The 13,809-nt window shown below is 34.3% G+C and overlaps 1 protein-coding gene across 1 annotated transcript in view; it reads right to left on the reverse strand.

The window, feature by feature from the left end:
* Nucleotides 1–557: 557 nt before the first annotated feature.
* Nucleotides 558–13,809, reverse strand: part of Xpr1 (xenotropic and polytropic retrovirus receptor 1) — a 167,135-nt gene continuing 153,883 nt past the window's right edge. The window contains exons 14-15 of the mRNA XM_076873044.2: nt 8,694–8,915; nt 558–6,454 (exon numbers count right to left, since the gene is read on the reverse strand). Coding sequence (XP_076729159.1) covers nt 6,394–6,454; nt 8,694–8,915 — 283 coding nt within the window. The 3' untranslated portion in view covers nt 558–6,393. The remainder of the gene's footprint in view (nt 6,455–8,693; nt 8,916–13,809) is intronic.

The raw sequence follows: 13,809 nt of genomic DNA on the forward strand, positions 1-13,809 counted from the left end.
AGATTCTTTGTTTTGTGAGTTACTAAAAAAAAAAAAAAAAAAACCCACCAAATTTGTTGGATTAATCTCAGTGCTTTAGAGTCATATCTCATGTAAAAGGCCCTTTAAAATTATTTTTTAATTTAGTAAAATGTTTTTAAAAAATTTCACCATGGTAGTCTCTGTTTTCCCTAAACTTATATGCTAGTAAGTCCCAAGGGGAACCAAGTTCAAGAATTTAAGACTCTCAGGCCAGGCATCATGGCACATGCCTGTAATCCCAAAGGTTTGGGAGGCTGAGGCAGGAGGATGATGAGTTCAAAGCCAGCCTGAGCAAAAGTGAGGCACTAATCAACTCAGTGAGACCCTGTCTCTAATAAAATACAAAATGGGGCTGGGAATGTGGCTCGGTGGTCAAGTGCTCCTGAGTTCAATCCCTGGTACCAAAAAAAAAAAAAAAAAAAAAAAAAAAGAATCCCAGAGAGAAAAACACAGTAAGACAAACCATTCACTAGTGACAAAGGAGTCAGCAAACTATTAGAAAACCGAGAGCTTGTAATAATGAAAAAAGGACAAAGTTTTGTAACCAATCACTTATTTTCTTTTAAAAACACATAACCACATTAACTTTTGCTTTATACAACCATCTAGAAACTATAAAACAGTACCACATTGTGCATTTAACCTACTTATCAAGAAGGGAAATCCACGTCTTAAGAATTCTACCCATATAAGAAGGAAAAAGGAGACAGCTAAGAGCACAGTCACAGATACATCATGGTCCAAGCAAGCATCAGTTCTTTGACGTCACCTTTTCCATTTACTAGAGTGGAGAGTAAGAAAGAAAGCAAGGGAGAAAAAAGAGAGAAAGAAAGAAGCACCCACAGAGGACTAATCACAATCCATAGTTACTTTGACAAGGGTAGTTCAGGGTTTCATAGTATTATTTACCAACACAGCGTGGAGGAGGTTGGGTATGTGAAGGAAACAGAGGGAGAGGGTTTGAAAAGAAAAATACATTTTCCCACCCCATTCCTCTCCTAAATACTCTTCATTGATACAAGCTTCTGTGCTAATGTAGAAAATGGCAAGAAATTAATCTTTACAATCTGATAAAGCTTAGTTTTGTAGTAAATGAACTGAGTGGCTCACAATTTTACCGCAGTTTGGAGCAATAAGTGTCATGAATAATTACTCTTCAGTGATTTCCCACAATTTCTCCCTGTTCCCACCATGCTGGTGTTGCTACGGACAATCAGGGAAATGCAGGCAGGGATCTGAGGTAACAATCAAGGGACAGTGAGGTGGAATCCTTGCTCTCTCTTAGAAGTCCACATCTATCTAGTAGTGCTGCAGTCTGTCCTCTGATTTGCCATGTTACAGAGAAAAGGGAATAAAAGGCAAGTAACATAACTGTTCTGAAGGTACACAAGGTGAAATTGTGTAGCTTGCAGACATACTGAATCCAAGGCAGACAATAGGTTATTTGATTGTCCTTCGGTTGATGGCACCGTACAAAAAACTGAAGGTAGCATTGATTTAATAATAAATAGGCCAAAGTTTTGCTACAAGGAAACACACTTCAAAGGAAAATTAGCATAACGATTTTCCCCCCTTCAGGGAAAACTCTTGTCCCTCATGCTTCCTCTTCCACCCTAAATAAGAAAGATTGTTCTGAAAGATTGTTTATGAGGGGCAACTCAGTGCCAGAGTTTTGACAGTCGGTAAAAAAAAGGTTTCAGGAGCCATACCAATCAGCAGGTTCTTTCCCATTCCCAGACAAGATCCTATGTTGCTTAACTTAAGCTTTTCCAAACCTAATGAGATGCTTTTACTTTTTCATATTTGTTGACTGGTGTGTGGTTAATGCTGGTTAGAAATTGTTGATCCGTAACACTGAGCAGCAGACACTTCTTACGCTATAATACAATTAACTCTAACCCATATCACCATTGCCTTAACAAAAAGACTTGAAATACAATACAGAAAATCAGGAGCTTTTAAGATTTAGTATCAAGACTGACATTTGAAATGCAGAAGTGTATGTATAAGTAATTGAGAAAACTTTAAAATGACGAGCAAAAAAAAAAAATTATATCAAGGAGGAAAAAAAAAACTAAGCTGATGTAATTTATTTTTCTTTACCTTTTTCAAAAGTCCTACCAAAACTTCTATTTCACCTGGTCACTTTAGATATTATCTGTAATGTACTGGTTTCTTATTAGATTTGAGAAAAGTATGGTGATTTTTGTAGTTGAGACAGCCACGGATTCAACATGATTTTGCTTTAACCTAAAAAGCTATTTTAATTTAAAAAATTCAATATGTTGTTTATAGTAAGAAGTACTTATTTTTTGAAAATTAGGCACTTTTTATGCAAACTGTTAAAATAACAATAACCTGAAACGTGTTTATCAAATATAGTGGTAATCATTTCCAAGAATCCCAAGTTTCTGAATAAAATAACACTACGGATAGGGTTATTTTCTGAATTCTTTTCTTTAGAATAAGAAAATGTTCTAGTTACCTGCTTAGAAAATTTCACGTGGGGATAAAGAACAATTTTGTGAATAATACAAAGTAATGGAAAATAATGATAGGAGAGTAATGGCAGCTCTTTCTGGGCAGCACAACAACTACTGGTGAGGGATGGAGATTAATACCTGCATACTAGGCTCACGTACCTCCTACGCCACCCTGCTTCTGCTGCCAAGGGCCAATATCCTCTTGTATTTTGCTATTTCCAAAATTAATTTACTCCTCTTCAACTAAAGGTCTGTTAATCTGCTGTTTGACTCAGTACCAGGTGACTTTCTTCTATTCTTATCTTGCCTTAGTTTATCACTTCAGAAATGGATGAATTGTTTCCTCTAGTTGTGAATGTACTTCAGTCAAACCATGGGGCAAAGATACAATGTATCAACAAATTGCCATAGTAAGAGCTCAGTTAAATAGTAGAAATCTCATGTCTAGTATATTTAGGAATTGTGGATCCCCATTCTCCTTCCTTAAGGGTTTATACTGGTCTCTACTGGCATTCTCCTCCTATACCCTTGCTTCTGAATCTGAACTTACGCAGTTCACTTAAGGAGTCTAACAACAAAGTACTGGAAAAGAAGATTGCAGGTAGGGTTTCAACTTCTTCCAAATTAAAAATGACCATCATGATTAATGATGACTTAATCTTTGACCATTTTTTTCTCTCTATATGATATGAAATTGCCAATTATTTGTTATAATGGTATGGGCAGTCTTAAATATAGGCACTCATTTGTGCATAATAAACCACTTTTCTGTTTTTCCATTTCTCTATGTACATCAATGCTTTCCATATTATCATAAAATAAAAAATAAATTTTAATTTTTTATTAAACACCTTCCTTTTCATTCTTCTGGGGTAGGATTTTAACTGATATTAAAAATTGAGTGGCTCTCAAAAATAAAACTAGAATTTTAAACCTAAAATCAGATCAAGTTTCTTTCACCTTTGGTTAGACTGTAAAATGACTCTGTGACAGTTGTTTTTAAGAAAGCCATTGAGAGTTTCAGTGTACAGGAGTCTCCAGTAAAATTTTAGGTAGGACAGAGCATTCACACTGCTTAGGCATATACAACTGAGGAGAGAAAAATGAATATAGACTTTTTTGAAGGAAAAAATTTAAATATATACTTTGTCTTCCAAAGTCTCTTGATGAGAAATTTCCTTTTTTCTATTTACAGCTTTAAAAGGAATGTGGAGCTGTGTGTTTAAATACATATTTGAGCATCTGTCATGATAAGCTGAAAGTTACATATGCCTATTTTTGAGTAGACTATGCCAGTAGGACAAATGCAGCAGAGAATACATTCTATCATTGTATTTTATATTAAGAAGTAATATGGATGAGAGCCTAGAATCATAAGAGTTGGAGAAAGACCGAAACGGCCATAGGATACACTGAAGTAGAAACACTGGGGGGTTGAAATACCAGAAGCTAAGTGTAAGATTGTGTGTGTGACATCATTTAAATTTACTAATAGAGAATGAAGCTGACAATTCAAATGGCTCTGGATACACATTAATATCACCAATTTTATTTGTATAAGAGATGACTGGTCACTGGACTTTCTCTATATCCTCAGGATAATTACTGCTATTGCTTGACAGACCAGTGATATCTCCCTCATAGTTTTAAGGTACAAAACCCAGAATAATCAGGGGAAAAAAATCCTAAATAGAAAAATGCATTCTTTAATCCAACAAGGATCACTAAATTGGTACCACTGATTATTATCAAGGATTCAATTTATTTAACTTTTTTTCTTTCTTTCTTTTTTTTTTTAATAAGCACTTTCTCTTCAGTTTTGGGACAAAGGGCATACTTGGCAAAACAAACAAACAAAAAAGCAAGAGAGGCCACAAAATTGTATGATTTTTTTTTTCCAGAAAAAAAAATCTTGATTCAGAAAGGGAACAAAGGGAAATTTTGGAGAGTTGTCAGAATAAAGATGGAAGAAACTCCTTTTAAAAGAAACTGTCAGTTAATTAGAATAATTTTGGTAATAACAGTGACTTTAATGTAATCTACTGGAATTATGACAAGGGTTGAGTAAAGATTTATGATGCACACAAGAAGAGCTGGTGACAAAAGGGGTGAACTAAAGGGCAGTAGCCATTTGTTTTTAAGACAAAACAAGTGACAACAGCTGCCTTCCTACTTATTTGTTCCTTTGACTTAAATGAAGCTGAAAATGACAGAAGTAAGTTCAAGTTAACAAGTCTACAGATGGTGACTCTGGAATCTTCACCTGCGTCTTGGAAGGGTAATTAAAACACACTTTACTTTTTCCTGGTATTTATGTTAATTTTGTTAGATAATGAAATGCTATTTTTAACTATTTTTGCCAGGCTGGAGACTGAGCCCCAGGGTCCTGGGCATGCTAGGCAGAAATTCTACCACTGAGCTACATTCCTCACCAGGCCTGAGATGATAGATTTAATGCTAATTATATTCAAGAAAGTAAAATATCTTATAGTTTCAGGGCTTATTTGGGAAGAAAGGGAATAAATGAGACAAAAAAGTGAAAATGGGCACTGCATATAGACTATCATAGACTGAAATTTGTAAGAAATATATGTTTTATGTCTGACTAGTTTTAGGCCCTCAAAAATTTAAAAGCAGGTTTCTATCATGGAGGGCATGAAATTCCTGCATTAACACTGCTGGGAGAAATGGCTGCCAAGATCTTCTGTATAAATGTAATATGAAGGAGGAAGGATAATTTGTTTCACATGCTCAAAAACATCCCATTAATGGACTTTTAATTTGATCAGACTCTGGCTTAAATGGGTGAGACCAGAGGAAAAACTGTCTAAAAAGGGAGTAAAATAGCCCTGCTTTCCAGAGTTAGTAAAGATTACACTACAATCACCCTACATGCTGAAGCATAATAAAGTGTAACTTCAGTTGTTATGGTTGGAATATGAGTAAATATTCCTAAACGAAAAAGTATCAGATTCTCTTATGTGAATTTCAATCAGTGGGGTAAAAGTGTGTGTGAAATACGTGCCTTGCTATGAGAGATACTCTACAGCAGCAGCAACTTAAAAATTTAGTAATAAAATTTTGGCTTAAATTGAAAAGAAAAAAAAAAAAAAAGTCAAACTGGTGCAAGTTGTCTCCCTAAAGAGGTATGTGGGACTGACCCTCATAAATGTCATCCACATTAGTTTCCCCCATCATCTTTCACTGTTATCATTTTCATTGCACAGGAGTTATAGCATTCTTTTATGGTTAATTTCATAAATAATGAGAAAACTATATGTAACAAATACATCATATTTCCCACCCACCCAGCAACCCTTCCCAAATAAGAAAAGTTACATCAAATTAAAAAGTAGCTTCATGAATGAAGGTACTGCTCCAAGTTGCACTTTCCCTGCAAGTGCAGCCAGTGCCTTTGCGCTGGGTATGAAGGAAAGGAAAAAGATTCTCCACATAAACTGACAAAAAATTTAAAAACCAATGTCCGGTTTCAACCAGTCAAAACCGGGCCAAGCAGAAGCCAAGCTATCTCAGTACCATCCCATCAGAAGGTCCTTGCAGTGCCTGTTCTTCCTGATAGGTATCTGTGTCCTTGTGATTGTAAACAATCCATAAGGTACAATGTTTTTGTTCCTTAAAACGTCCTCTGATTGGCAAAATGAAGTAAATATTTGTTTTAAAAATAGAAAATTAAAATTAAACCAGAAGAAAAGAAAAGAAACACAGTGAGCTTGTTTGGAGTCCATAGGATCCGATCTGGAAGAGCTCGGAAAATGTGTTACGTGTTTTCTCCTGTTTTCAGCTGGAAAAAGGTACTAGAGGTTGCGTTGGTCGAGGAAAGAATTGTAGAGTAGGAAAACCAAGGATGTTAATCTAGACTTCAGAGAATTCAAGTGTTAGCTTCATCATCTGTGTCTTCTATCAATACCTTAGTGTCACGAGCCTTGGATCTGGTGGTAAAAAAGGAAAAGAAAAGCATTTAGTTCATTACTACATTATAAACACACCCACTCACAATGTTAGGTACATTTCTAATCTCACCACCATTAATATATATCCTAAACAGGTACCATCTATTGCACAAGACGATCTATTCCTGAAGTTATATGCTCAATTTCTGGCATTATTAGAAAAACACTAAGAGGAATGTAATAAGAACAATAGCAGGACATGTTTAACAGAGAAGAAATTTGAATAGGACCATCTGAGTTTGAGCACTGAATTTGATTTATGACATTAAACTCTTATGAGTGCCCCTTTCCATATCCCTAAGGAAGGAATAAAAATAACTATTTCACTTAATATCCCTTTTACCCTATGTTCAGTATGCATATCAGGTGAGAAAATAGATGTAAAAATCAATAAAGCATAAACAAATAAATCAGGATGAAAGAAAGAATACCATTTGAAGTATGCCTGAAAAACTAGGAGCTGGCTAGCAGAAGACAAGACCTAAGGAAAGGCATGATAGTTGTTTGTCTTCAAATAGTTGTCAAAGCCTGATGCAGAAGAGGGAGGAGACTCATGTGAGAGAGCCCAATGAGAATCAAACTGATGAAGTCATGGTTTAATCATAAGGACATACATTTCAACCCAATATAATCTATCCACTGCTATAATTATCCAACTATAAAACCAGGTCCCTCAGATTATTATACAGTTCATTAACAATGTTGATTTTCAATCAGCATAAAATGATCATCTATTCATTTTATACAGAAGGGATTCCTAAACTGGCTGAAAAATGGGATTAGGTAACATTAAAGTATTCTGGAACTTCTTAAGAGTCCATGAAGTCAAGTAGCAATTGGGGAAATAACAGTTAATATTCCTACTTGACAGAAGGGGAAATTTAATTCCAAAAGGTTAAGGATGTGCTAAAGGTTGCATGAGTCGTAAGAACTAAGATCTTATTTTAGATTTCCTTCTCTCTCTCCATCACACATAACCTATTCCAATCTAAATGTCTTTCCTTGGTTGCAACCTAAATTCTCAATGTTTTCCCACTAAAAACCTGAAATTGAATATTATTTATTGCCAAAGGGTCTCTGTGTTTTTCAAACGGAAATTGTGTATGTTCAGATTGCCCTCTGCTGGTAACTAATAAGGATTAGACTTTCAAAATCAGGAGCTCAAGAAGACTCTAGACTATATATAGCATTTTCTTCCAGCCTGCTGTGCTACTTACCTTTTCTCTATGAAAAAAATGTGATTTTCCCCCATGTACAAGATCAAGCTTTAACTTTTTGATATTTGATGATATTTCATCTAGTCAACTAAAATTTTCTCATTATAGTTCTGTCACATGGTTTTCCTTTCTGCCCCTCGTTTCTACCTTGATAGTCTTCACTATTTCTACCTTGATAGTGTTCTAGCCTATTCAAACACTCCTTATCCGCCTCCAAACTGCTGCTCATGCTTAAATCTCCTCCTTCATTTCAGTCTACTGTGCTATCCACTATCTCTAAACTTCAAATGCAGTCACCATATATCCTACATTCATTATTTCGGGAACATACAAAGTCAATGACTGATAAAAATATTGTAGGTATTTAATAAGATAAAATAGCCATTGCTTATATTTATTGGGGACTTTCTGTGAAGGAACTGGAGTAAGTTCCATGTGATAATGAACTTAATCCTCTTAATCACTGTATGAGCACAGGCTGTATTAATCCCAATTTATAAAAGAGAAATAATATTAAAGAATTTAATCAAGGCTACAAAGATGACACGATTCCTATAGTTTATAACTGTATAAGTTTTATACAAAACAACTGAAGAGTCAAGTAAATCCTTCCCCAACAATTTTGTCCCCAGTGTACCTTGTAATGTTCATTAGTGCACTAATAACATTTACTCTTTTTTAAGAAATATTTTTTAATTATAGATGGACACAACACCTTTATTTTGTTTATTGTTATATGGTGCGGGATTGAATCCAATGTCTCATGCATACTCAGTAAGTGCTCTACCCCTGAACCACAACCCGGCCCTATATGCGCTAAGACATTCTGTAAGTTGGATCATATGAAACTGCTATTACTATTTTTTGTAGGTGAACAATGGTTAAATGCCTGTAATTTCATTCAGGCATTTAACCATTGTTAATTTGATAGCTTCTTAGTCTAATGTTACTTAATGCTAAAAAACAGAGGAATGCCTTACACTAGTAGCAGCTATACATACTGAGAAGCGAGGCGAGGCCGGCGCAAGGAGATGCTCTGGTTGTACTTCCATGACCGATTCTTCTGGCGGTTTCGTACCCCATCATCCTGATCCATCATCTGTTCTAGCAGTGTCTGATCATCTGCGTTCAGGGGGGCCACAGAGATGTCTCGCACAGCACGAAATTCACCACAGTTATTTAGATGTTCGTTTTCCAAGCGGAAAAAGTTCCACACAAACCGCCTTAGTAAAATGGGGTAGAGCAAACACACTAATTATGAAAGTTGAATATACTACTACTATCTGTAAAGCTCCCAGAATATCAAGTTTTTACTGATGAAAACAAAACAAGGAATTAAGAGCTAGAATATTTAAATGAAATGGAGAAAGACAGCATAGAGGTGGGAAAATAAGAGTGGACTATGCAAAAGGAAAGCAGTTTTAGACTACTCATTCTTTCACTTCATCCAACAAATATTTACTGAATGCCAACTGCAAGGGAGGAAAAGGCATTGAATGGGATAGATAAAACCTTTGTTCTTATTTTATGGTGAAGACAGATATAAAAATCAACTGATGAAAAGCTGGGGAAAGTAAAGCAGGAAAAGGGCACAAAGTGTGACATATGGCTGGTGAAGGAGAGTTGTATGCATCTAGCAAAAAATCTGAATATAAGTAAGCAAGTCATGGAGAAAAATATACTCATTGTGGGCCTGCTCTTAAGAGTATACTGGGATCCCTGCTGCTTTCCTTCTCTTTCTCTGCCTTCTGTCTGCCTGAAGGTGAACAGCTTTGCACCATCACATGCACCTGCCCATGTTCTGCCTCACATTCTGGCCTGGAAACCATGGAGTCAGGTGACAGAAATCTCTGAACCATGAGCCAAAATAAATCTTTCCTGCTTTAAGTTGGCTTTTATCACAAGTGTAATAGCTTTAACTCTGGGAGACTGTCTAGATTCAAATCACGGTTCTGCCACTTACTAGCTATAATGATCTTGGATGAGTTTCTTAGCCTATGTTTCAGGGTCATCAGTAAAATGGGATAATGGAAGCTACTTTATAACATTGTTGTGAGGATTCAATAACTTATTAATTATAAAGAGCTTAGAACAGTGCCAGAGACATAACTGGTACTACATATAGCATTTGCTCTATCATCATCATCATTAGTACAGTTATTAATAAAAATGATATAGTTTGAATATTGGGAACAAATACTTGAATAGCAGATGATAAAAATGGAGAGAGAGAGAGGGAGTGGAAACAGGAAGTGTAGACATTTCTTGAAGAATTTTGTCATAAAGAAGAACAGATAGATGGGCAAAGTTGGAGGGGGTAAGAAGATTCTAAAGTGTTTTGTTTTTGTTTTAAATGGGTGACAGAAAATTAAGCAAATGAGTTCTTTACATTTTTTTTTAATTTTCTTTTTTATTGTTGCATTTGAATTATACAGAATTATGGGTTTCACCCTGGATATTCACACATGAAATAACATACTTTGAACATATCCACCAAGCAAATGATTTCTTAAAAAAGACTACCAAGAATTTTAAAAAAACTTAAAAAGAAGTGGGTGGAAGAGATGGTGGCATGATATAAGATTCAGGCCCTAGACCTAGATATTTGGGAGAGTCAAGAAGGGAAGAAAGAGGAAAAATGCTCTGGAGAGAACACTGATAGCTACAAGAACACTGATTCCAGAGTTATTCTTTAACTTACAGGCTTTTAGTTTTATGTTTCCAGCTTTGATTATATTTTTATCAGGCAGTGTATGCCCACCCTGACTCAGAAATGTTATACACCTATCTGAGAATATCTTAGTATCATTTCATTTGTGAAAGATTCTCACTGGGTGAAGAGTTCTCATTTTCTTTTCTGCACACTGAAGATTTCATTTTAATGATTTCTGACTTTCATTGTTGCTGTTGAGAAGTCAGCTGTTAGTCTACTGCCACTCCTTTAAAGGTAAACTTTCTGGCTGCTTTTTTTTTTTAAATAAGCATTTTTATTTTATGTAATATACATATATAAAAGTTTATAAATCAGAAGTATGCAAGCTTAATTATCATCAAATGAAAATCTTACGTAATTAATATCTAGAAATATGAAATTTATTAATTACCATATAACTCACTGAAAGCTACCTTTAGAGCACCCTATTATGCTAACTTGATTTTGTAGACAGTATACAGTAGAATTCAATATTTATTTTTTTCCATATAGATATCCAGTTGACTCATTTTTTTGAGGGGGTGGACTGGGGTTTGAACTCAGGGTGCTTTACCACTGAGCTACATCCCCAAGCCCTTTTAAAACTTTTTTATATTTTAAGACAGGGTCTTGTTATGTTGCTTAGGGCCTCACTAAGTTGCCAAGATTAGCCTTAAACTTGTGGTCCTCCTGCCTCAGCCTCCTGACTCCCTAGGATTACAGGTGTTAGTTAACTCATTTTTAAAAAAAGGTCTTTCTCCTATGTTATGTAGTTATCTTTGACATAAATCAGGCAGTGTCAATATATACATGGGTATGCGTCTAAATTCCCTGTTCTGTTTCAGTGGACTTTCCTTTCATCAACATAGTACACTATTTTATTCACTATAGTTACATGATCAGTTTGTATCTGAGAGTATAAATTTTTAATCTTGTTCTTTTCAGGATAGTTTTGGCTATTCTTGATCCTTTATGATTCCATATAAATTATCAATTTTTACACACATAAATTTTTCATTAGATTTATGTCTAGGTAATTGATATATTCTAGTGTTATTCAAATGTATTCCTTGTATTGAGGGGTATGGAAAAATCTAATAATTTATTTGTAAACTCTTTTGAACTTTCTGTATATGTAATCATGTCAGTGAGTAGTTTTATTTTTTTCTTTCTAATCCTTATATTAACTTTTTTCCTCACTATACCAGCCATACTTCGAGCAAAATGTTAAATAGAAATGGTGATGGTAAATACCTGCCTCATTCCTAAGCTCAAGGGATATTTCATAGTGTTTTATGTGGAAAATATTTTTTTCATGAATAGGTGTTGAATATTGATTAAAATTTCTTTCTTTCTTTCTTTTTTCTTTTTTGAGACAGAGCCTTATTGTATTGCCCAGGCTCACCTTGAACTCCTAAGTGCAAGTCCTACCTCAGCCTCCCAAGTATCTGGGACGATAGTCGCACAGTCCCGGCCAGGTACTGATTTTTAACAATGGCCTTTTCTATATATAGAGAGGTTCTCTGCACCCCCCACCCCTTTATTCAGTTAAAGTAGTAAACTATATTAATTTTTGAATGTTAAGTATTATATTTCTAGATGAACCTAATATGCTGGATTCATTACCTAATATTTTATTAGAACTTTTGAGACTATATTGCAAAGACAATACAGTGGTTGAGACAGATTAGTATATTTTCTTAGAATATTTTTATAGGTTTAAGTAATAAATGCTCTTTCACAAAAACAAACTGGAAAGTGTTACCTTTTTTTGTCCTTTTTCTCTGAAGCATCTTCTTAGTAAAGGGTAATATTTCACCTTCAAATATTTGGAAGAATTCCCTGGGCCTGGAGTTTTTATTGTGGGAGGTACTTTAGTAAGAATTTTATTTCTTTAATATATTCAAGTTTACCAGCTTATCTGTTTCTTCTTTATTGGTTTTGGTGAATTATGCTTTTTGAGGAATTTGGCCATTTTTTGTCTAAATTTTTAAATTTAAGATATAAAGTTGCTTCTAATATCATCTTACTCTTTAAAAAGAAATCTTTAGGATTTTTTAAAATAATTTGTGCCTTTTTTTCTTTATTCCATCAATTTCTATTCTTCATATTTTCTTCTGGGTTTGACCTGCTGTTTTAGTATTTTTTTTTTTTTTAAATTTCTTACACTATATATTTTTCCAATATACACACCCTCTAAGGCTGGCTTTAACTTCAGTTGACATTTTCCTTTTGCTATATTTTTAATTTCATTCTATTCAAGATATTCTGACATTTGCATTATAATTTCAACTTTGATCCTCAGGTTATAAATTTCTAAATATTTGGGAATTTTATCTTTCTGTGATTTGAATCATCTGAAATCTGTTGTGACTTCTTTTATTGTACAATATGTGCTTAATTTTGGTAAGTGTCCTATATGCATTTAGAAAAATGTTTGTGTAGTAGTTTATGGATGCAATGTTCTATATATGTAAATCATGTTAACTACTTATTAATCTATATTAAAGGAAATACATTAAAAATCTTCCATTAAAATTCATCTACCTATACTTTTTAGCAATGTCAACTTCTGCTTTCTATATTTTCAACTTTTATTTTACATATTTCCAAGATATGTTATTAGGTATATATAAATTTAAATTGGCAATCACTCTGAATCCCAAAGCCATCAGATCTAGTAAATTTTTAGTAGTGCAAAAGTAGCTTTAGTGTTCTGTTTATCTTGGGGTTCCTATTTTCACTTAGATTTTGTGCTATTTTGGCAGAGCACTGATACTTTCGGAAGACTTATTAAACCTTTTTTTTTTTAAATTTTTTTTTGGTTGTAGATAGACATAATACCTTTATTTTATTTATTTATTTTATGTGATGCTGAGGATCAAACCTAGTGCCTTACACATGCTAGGCAAGCGCTCTACCACTAAACCACAACCACAGCCCCCATATTGAATCTTTTATCCAGCATTTTTGCCACTTTCAAGTGAGAAAGTTTGTCTGAATAACTGAGGCTACCAAACTGCAAAATATAGTCCCAAAATATTTAAATTTCTTTTTAACTAACACCCAATTTTAATTTATCACTCTCAAATGAATTAAAAAAAACTTTAAATCATCATCAATAATTATTTTAACTATAAGAATTAACCTCTGCTAGGTGTGGTGGTGCATGCCTGTAATCCCAGAGGCTCAGGAGGCTGAGGCAGGAGGATCGTGAGTTCAAAGCCAGCCTCAGCAAAAAGTGAGGTCCTAAGCAACTCTGTGAAATACTGTCTCTAAATAAAATACAAAACAAGGCTGGGGGTGGTCAAGTGCCTTGAGTTCTATCCCCAGTACCAAAAAAGAAAAAAGAAAAAAATTAAAAAAAAAAAAAAAAAGAAGAAGAAAGAATTAACCTCTAAGTCTTTTAGATAGGATTTTCCAAC

The sequence above is a fragment of the Callospermophilus lateralis genome, chromosome 13, assembly GCF_048772815.1.
Source record: "Callospermophilus lateralis isolate mCalLat2 chromosome 13, mCalLat2.hap1, whole genome shotgun sequence".
Lineage (NCBI taxonomy): Eukaryota > Metazoa > Chordata > Mammalia > Rodentia > Sciuridae > Callospermophilus > Callospermophilus lateralis.